The following is an 8,451-nucleotide window of genomic DNA, read 5'->3' on the forward strand; positions in this document are numbered from 1 at the left end:
GATGGATGGATGGATGGATGCATGGATGGATGGATGCATGGATGGATGGATGCATGGATGGATGGATGGATGGATGGATGGATGGATGGATGGATGGAAATAGAGCTGATTACATGACTACTCAAAAACTGCTCAGAATGTCTAAAATCAACCCAAAATGAGTGGATGTTATTTTTTTGTGAGCAGATACCGTTTACCACATTCTCAACTTTTACCTCATCAATATCTCAGTGATGAACAACCTTCAGATCTGTTTTAGTACCAAAACCCCCTTTGCCATTGTAATTTGGATCTGTGGCCCTGACTGCAGTGATTATGGGATGGTTCAAAAATGCAATGTTGTCTCACAAGGAATGTTTGACGCCTTACATTTGCTTAAAAGTGTAGAAGATGCAACAGTAAACTGACTTCATCAAGTCCATTTACACCTGGAAACACTCAATAGCTGCAGTTACATGGACAAGTGTAATCTTAATAAACGTCTGATCAGAATAAAAAGGCATAGTGACCCAATACTCTGACCCAATCAGAATCATTTCAGATCCAAATGGGTGGGTTATGCCGATTGTTGATCCGATTGTTGGGCATATAAACAATTTATTGAAAATGATTGCAGTGCGGATGAAGATGATGGTACTGATGTTCATCTATAAAGATCAGATGACTCACTGAATGAAATGTTTTGTCAAGTTCAAGAAGGCAGAACCTTTTAACATTGTTAGCATCTTACTGTATGTCCTCCATCATCAGAAAAATGCCACATGTTTCAACTTCCTTAGGTTTTGTCTGTGGATCAGGGAATTTCACAGCTGCACAGCATCTGTTTCTGTTAGTGTGTGAAATGTATCATGGGAGGCTGAGAAACTAGCATTTCAGCTGTTTTTCAGTGGAACATCAGAAGAACCCCAAAGTTCTCTGATGACCAATGTAGATGAACTTTAAGTCATATAAAACTCTTTTTAATATGTATTATTATTGTGTTATTGTCACAAAAGCATGTACATTTTCAGCTCATTCACAATTCAAAATAAATTAAAAAAAACGAAACATCTAAACAGCAGAATAATGGGAAACTTAATCTAATAAAAATCAGATTAATCATTACATTTGTCTTTTACCAAATTAATTGGGGAGAAATCAACTGGAAATAAACACGTTTGATGATCCAAAAAAAATGTTTGTAGAAATAGAAAGAAGTAAAATGTAAACATTCCCTGACGTTTGCGCGCTTTACCCACGCTCCCTAACTTCAGAGGCTGGTTTCATTCATACTGTTTGCCGATAGAAAATGATTTTTATCGAGACATCCCAGAATATTCTGTTGTCAGCTGATGACGCCGTGCGTGCCGCCGGATCCACGTCCTGCTCTGCAGCCGGCAGAGGAGCCGACCATCTGACGCAGAGGGGGGTTCTGCTAAGCCGCTCTGACTCGAGCCGTGCGTGCAGACGCAGGCCTGCCGCCGGACGAGCCTCATGTCAGCGGAGCATCATGGCGTGAAGCGGAGGCGCTCTTTGGCTCCAGCGGCACCGGCAGAACGGCGTCGGACTCCCCGAAGGTGTGTATTTTAGTGCGTTTGTTTCCTGTGGGCGCGCGCAGTTCTGTTGGCCGTCAGTGGAGCGTGTCTAATTTAGCCGCGTCAGATATATTCGGGCTTCTTCGTGTGAACCGGTTATTCTTGGTTTCAGTTCAGGGCTGCGCAAACAGAATCCCCGCCTCTCCTGCGCGCACGGACGCGTCATGGAGCCGCTCAGCCTGCTGCGGCCGCGCTCGGGTCACCTTCAGGACGCGCACCGTAAACACGCCTCTATGGTTATGTTTATGTTTCCCATCATAACCACGCTGGAACAGAATGCGCAAGCGCCGTTTGATGCCGCCATCATCGCCGCATGATGACGCGGCATTGACGAGCTGCGAGCTTCACACGGAGGTTTGGACCGGCCTGGGGAGGTGAAAGGGAAGGGGGCCAATGTGTATGTCCTGCATGACCAAAGACACAGACACGGATCCGGTGATTTCCCGGTTTGAGCGTGGAAACGTGGGGACTAAAAATCCGATTATTTCTCAAATCAGTTCATCTACAGTCACTTAAGAAAAACAATGCGCAAAACATCACAGAACCATGAAACCAATAGTCACAGTGTTTTTCATAGAACACACTGCCCAGTGAGGTTTTTAATGTTTTTCCACATTTATGCTGATAGCTTAATGCCAAATGAGTTTATAGTTTTCAAATTATAAGCATATAGGACACGTTAAAAGCTATAAAAGGTGATGTACAGTGCTGGTTCAGTATGATTTTAGTTAAAACAGTCTGTATTTGTAAGTTTTTAACAATAGGCACCAAAAAAGGATCATCTTGCAATAGCACACCCCCATGAAGATGTAATGAGCCCTTATTATAGCCAACAACAACTCGATCTATGGCTGTGCCATCCAAGAATCCCATCACTTCCATTGGATTTGATCCTCCTGTGACATTCAAAAGAAAGGGGCTAATATGTTTTTTGTATTATTTTAAAGACCCGCTCCAATGAAATTGTGTTTTAGCGTTTTACACATGTTCTTGAGGCATTTTTCCGATGATGGAGGAAGAAAATTAATCTTAAAATTGCATTTCAGAGTATTTCTTTATTTAAATCATTTTGAATCAGGAGAAAGAATCTGAAAATGTTCGTATTTGTTACGTAAAAAGATACAATCTGCAGCCCACGCTCCATTCCGATGCATCAATTTGAAGACAAATCCATGACTGTCTTTGTTTTCCTCGTTTGAGCTGGAATCTGGGTCAAAACTGTACAGCTGGGTAGTTCTGCTATGCTAGGATGGAGATGTGAGGGGCTGTGAGCTAGTTGAAGGGAGTGTTAACCGTTGAGAGTTAGGCCAAATACGTATTCTTTCTCTACCCCTCCGGCTTCTCCCTATCCCTCCAATTGTAGGGGCATTTGGAGGGATGGGGTGTCCGAAATAGTTTTTTGAAAGGAAAACCCTTGCACTGTGTTGCAGAAGAGAAACGTGTTACTTCATGTGGGTGTGCTGTGAAGCACAGAAGTTTACATGTAAAGTTAAAAAACTGATGTTGTGATACATTTTTCCGAGCACTGGTGGCTACGCGCTAACGTGGATCACCGGCGACTATTGATGGCGTCATCGACTGGGAGTGATGTTTGAATTAGAAGACACTATTTTTTTATAACTCTCCATTTTGGGGCCTAGATGTAGGGGTAGGAAGAAGCTGTAGGGAAAAAACTTGGATTCTGCCTTTAAGGGAACTGGACTATGTGACACCCCACCAGCAGGAAGTACCCGCAGGTTCCAAAAGGCCAAAATCCCATAGACTTACATAAACAACTATTACTCAATCAATTAATTAAATGTGATTGACAAAAAAGACCTAAAAGATTTGTGTTCATTTAATCCCATTTTTACTGTTGTTCCAGGGATGTTTACCCTCACGGAGGTCGCCTCTCTGAACGAAGTACAGCCAACTTACAGAATTCTGAAGCCATGGTGGGACGTCTTCATGGACTATCTTGGTATTGTCATGCTGATGTTAGCCATCTTTTCTGGAACCATGCAGTTTACAAAGGACCAAGTGGTTTGTCTTCCCATCTTGGAACAATCTGAAGAGGGGTCCGGAGGCTTCCTGGAGCCAGAACCACCAGAGCCAGCTGATGGACTGTGGAACAGAGAGAGTGCAATAGGAGAGCGAGCAGCTCCTCTGATGGCAAAGAGGCCCCCTGAGAGCACGGCCCCAATGATTCACATGGCACAAACGACTGCTTTTGGGCAGTCGCAGCTCTCAGGGGTCAGGACAAAGCTGGACTTTCAGCAGTATGTCTTTGTCAACCAGATGTGTTACCATGTGGCTCTTCCTTGGTATTCCAAGTACTTTCCGTACCTCGCTCTAATCCACACCATTGTTTTGATGGTCAGTAGTAACTTCTGGTTCAAGTACCCGAAGACAAGTTCCAAAGTAGAACATTTTGTTTCCATTCTGGGAAAATGCTTTGAATCCCCTTGGACTACCAAGGCGTTGTCTGAGACCGCTTGTGAGGACTCAGAGGAAAACAAGCAGAGGCTGGCGTGCGCCTCCTCCCTCCTGAAACATCTGTCCACCAGCAGCGAGGAAGGCAGCCCCCATCAGGCCGCCTCCGTGGTGAATAAATCAGGACCTGCCTTTTCAGCAGAGAAGCTTGTGAGTGAAGTTCCCTCTATGACCATACTAGACAAGAAAGATGGAGAGCAGGCCAAGGCGCTCTTTGAGAAGGTGCGGAAGTTCCGCGCACACGTGGAAGACAGCGACCTGATTTACAGACTCTATGCCATTCAAACCGTCATCAAAACAGTAAAGTTCATTTTGATCCTCTGCTACACAATGACCTTTGTAGCATCTATTGACTTTGACCATGTGTGTGAACCTGAAATAAAGCATTTAACAGGATATGCTAAGTTCCAGTGCACACATAACATGGCGTTTATGCTAAAGAAGCTACTGGTGAGTTACATTGCTCTCATTTGTGCTTATGGGATCATCTGCATCTACACACTCTTCTGGCTTTTCCGGCGGCCGCTCAAGGAATACTCTTTTGAAAAGGTGAGGGAGGAGAGCAGCTTCAGCGACATTCCTGACGTGAAGAATGACTTTGCGTTCCTCCTCCACATGGTGGATCAGTACGACCAGCTCTATTCCAAACGTTTTGGCGTTTTCCTTTCCGAGGTTAGCGAGAACAAACTTCGGGAGATCAGCCTAAACCACGAGTGGACATTTGAGAAGTTGCGGCAGCACGTAACAAAAAATCCTCAGGAGATGTTGGAGCTTCACCTGTTCATGCTGTCTGGGATACCAGATGCCGTCTTCGATCTCACCGACTTGGAAATCCTGAAATTAGAATTAATCCCAGAGGCCAGGATCACTGCTAAAATCTCACAGATGATCAACCTCCAGGAGTTGCACTTGTACCACTGTCCAGCCAAAGTGGAGCAGAATGCTTTTATTTTTCTCTGTGATCACCTTCAGTGCCTTCATGTCAAATTCACAGATGTTGCTGAGATTCCCAGTTGGGTATACCTGCTGAAAAACCTACGAGAGATGTACTTGATTGGTAACCTGAACTCTGAAAACAATAAGCTCATTGGGCTGGAGTCTCTGCGAGACCTCAGGCACCTTAAGATTCTGCACCTCAAGAGCAACCTTACGAAGATCCCCACAAACATAACAGATCTGTCCCCACATCTGATCAAGCTTGTCATTCATAACGATGGAACAAAGCTTGTAGTGCTGAACAGCCTGAAGAAAATGGCCAACCTTGCAGAGCTGGAGCTTCATAACTGTGAGCTGGAGCGGATTCCACACGCTATCTTCAGCTTGAACAACCTCCAGGAGCTCGACCTGAAGTCCAATAACATCCGTACCATCGAGGAGGTCATCAGCTTTCAGCACCTCAAAAGACTCACCTGCCTCAAGCTTTGGTACAACAAAATCATTGCCATTCCACTGTCAATCAGCCACGTCAAAAACCTGGAGTCTCTATATCTCTCGCATAACAAGCTGGAATCGCTTCCCTCACCGTTATTCACCCTTCTCAAGTTGAGGTACCTGGACGTTAGCCATAATTGCATCGCAGTAATCCCGCCAGAGGTGGGTTTTCTGCAGAATCTCCAACATTTCGCCATCACAGGCAACAAACTGGAGGTAGTCCCCAAGCAGCTCTTCAAATGCGCCAAGCTGCGGACGTTATGCCTCGGCCACAACTGCATCTCCACTGTTCCCGAAAGAGTGGGCCACCTCTCGCAGCTGTCGCACCTGGAGCTGAAGGGAAACTGTCTGGACCGTCTACCCGCTCAGCTGGGACAGTGCAGCCTCCTTCGCAGATCCTGCCTGCTGGTGGAGGACCACCTCTTCGACTCTCTTCCCACTGAAGTCAAAGAGGGCATGAATCAGGAAGCAAATGTTTCAAATGGGAGCAAAAGTGAGGGCCGGTAGCAACAAGATAGGGCAGCAATGTCTTCTTAGCACTTTCTGAAGGATGTTGTTCAAGCTGTAGTTTAGTACTGAACACGCCTACCAAGTTATTCTAACACCTAAACTTTTAAGATTTTCTGCTTAAACAGAAAATATTGTGGCTTATGTTAAATGTTTGGACCTTTTTTTCCGCCCCGTTCTTTGCACAGACATACACATTTCTCGCAGAAAAGAAATGAGCAATTGTTGATTTAATTCTGTATTCAGAGACGTGTTTGTTGGAAATGCAGCTATTGACGAACATTCAGAATCCCGCTGTCCTTGAGAGGATTGGGTTGAATTTACCTCTGTGCTCGCTCCTGCTCATGTGTTGGAGCAGCGCAGCTTTGACAAAGGGTAACAAAATCAGCCAATCACAGGTATGCTTGGGCTCATTTTGAAGAATCCCCTCTAATCAGATAACTGATGAAAAGAGAAAATAATAAAATGTTGAGCTTGAGGATTTCAGGATTGAACCACACACAAGTCAGTACTTTTAGTTTTAAAGGAAGCTATAGAAGTTAACAAATAACTTGTGTTCACAAGTGTCTGAAATTACCCTCAGAGTAACAGTTCATTCTCAGTGATTTAGGTTGGCTCCGTTTTTTTCTTTTTTCAATGGGACCTCTGAGTACCCAAATATTTCCCCACTGCATTACTTCCCATCAAACTTCTTTTCTTGGACGACCCATAGCTGAAACAGAAGAAAACATGTTCTTGTACTTATGTTTCCATAACACAAATGAGAAAAACATTATCAACATTCAATGTCGAAAAAACGCAAAATTTGCAATAAAGCTGTTTCCATTAAATCATAAATGGGAATAAACAGAAACCAACTCACATAATGAGTCACTCAAAAACACGGATGTGAACAATGATTTACAGCAGATACATTAATTTTTGTCTGTGTGTGTCTCATTACAATTCACGGAAAACACTGAGGATATTTAGACATCAGATTTATTTATTATAAAAAGTTCTCAGAAAGCATCTGTAATCACGTCTCCATGTCTGGGTTCATAATCTCATGAACCCAGACATGGGTTTGGATCAGTGCTTTTGAACCAAGATGTCTTATGGGAAATCTTTTTTTTTAGCCTAAAGCATCTTTCTTAAAGAAAAGCAACTTAGTGCCAATATTAATGAAAATAAAATAAAAACATGTAGAAAATATAAACAATAATAATGTGTTAAACAAAGAAAATAATTTTCCAAACTTTCCAAGTATTGTTTTTTCATGAATATTTTCTCAATTCTTTAACCCTGTTATGGGACTGAGATGCTCAAACGGACCTTAAATCATAAACGTCTCACTTTTATTAGTGCATCAAACACATTTTCCTCTTTCTTCAGAGATCAAGTTAAAGATGATAGTCTTTGACGTACATTCATTTATGAACGACTTGTTTTTTTTTTTAACACAATGTCCTTTTTTCCCGTCAGACACACAGTTTGGTAATTCAAAAAATCCTAGTTAAAGTTTTACAGAAGCTTTTAATTGTTGTCAGTGCTTAAGAGCCTGTTTGAAATATATTATTTTTGCTAAACTATTAGATTTTACATTAGCTGATGGTAGCTTCAAATTTATTGACACATTATTTATTTTACTTGAAATTTGGAAAAACTGATCAGATGAAATATTGGTTTCAATGTTTATGTTTAATTGGGTTTATGTTTAAGCTGCTTTTCTTCAGTTCAGGATGTTTGTTGTTGTGCACCTCCTTTGTTTACTTGATGACCCTCAGCCCACGCCGTGTAACCCTTGTGCTATCCTAGGCACTTTAATATTGGGAGTTGGGTCATCTAGACCCACTAGACAGTGCGCTGAACCTTTTTTCTTCAATGATTTGTGATCTTCACTGGTGTCCATGGATTACATGAAATCTTTCCACCTTTATCCACCTTTGTCATGGTAGGGAGAACACGTCAATGTAAGGGTGGGGTCATAGGATAAGCACAAGGGTTAATGGGACTCTTGGTGGTCACATTTTAGGTTTGCCTTCGAGTTCTTTTGTTTATCACTTCTACTGACAAATCTGTCACATTTCTGCTTTCCTCCCTCCAGGATTCCTGTATTTTGTTTGTCCCTGAACCACCAGACCCTGACACTCTGCTTGTTTTAGTCATTTCTATTTAATAATATAATAATAAAGCACTTTAAACTAAATGAATACATCCAAGTTATCCTGTGACATTTTTGTGTGGAAATGTTGTTGCTTTTGACTGTCAGTCTTTTATTAAATCCTCAAATTTCACCGGAACCAGCAGAGTAAAGGCTTCTCACTGATTTGTTTGTTCAGGGAAGATGAAGGAGAAACTTGTGCTCAGCCTTTGCAATGTTCCTGATACATCTGTGAGTTCCACATTCATTCAATATTATAGATTTTATTGAAAATAACATGGTCCAAAAATCATAATACTTACATAATAGGATAATATCGTCACT

General features: G+C 42.4%; 1 protein-coding gene across 2 annotated transcripts; it reads left to right on the forward strand.

The window, feature by feature from the left end:
* Positions 1-1,290: 1,290 nt before the first annotated feature.
* Positions 1,291-8,180, forward strand: lrrc8db (leucine rich repeat containing 8 VRAC subunit Db). 2 transcript variants are annotated; one of them, XM_004067788.5, is made up of 2 exons: positions 1,291-1,556; positions 3,439-8,180. In XM_004067788.5, exon 2 carries the CDS (start codon positions 3,441-3,443, stop codon positions 5,982-5,984), a length of 2,544 nt encoding a protein of 847 aa, XP_004067836.1. In that variant the 5' UTR covers positions 1,291-1,556; positions 3,439-3,440; the 3' UTR covers positions 5,985-8,180. The 2 variants fall into 2 exon arrangements, with proteins under 2 accessions (XP_004067836.1, XP_020557606.1); XM_020701947.2 differs by lacking the exon at positions 1,291-1,556 and adding an exon at positions 1,799-1,928.
* The last annotated feature ends 271 nt before the right edge of the window (positions 8,181-8,451 follow it).

This window comes from Oryzias latipes, chromosome 4 (genome assembly GCF_053564925.1).
Source record: "Oryzias latipes strain Hd-rR chromosome 4, Olatipes_Hd-rR_3.1".
Classification (NCBI taxonomy): Eukaryota; Metazoa; Chordata; class Actinopteri; order Beloniformes; family Adrianichthyidae; genus Oryzias; species Oryzias latipes.

Excerpts from the sequence above, each read along its gene's own strand:
- lrrc8db (XM_004067788.5), top strand. The coding sequence starts at position 3,441 with ATGTTTACCCTCACGGAGGTCGCCTCTCTGAACGAAGTACAGCCAACT.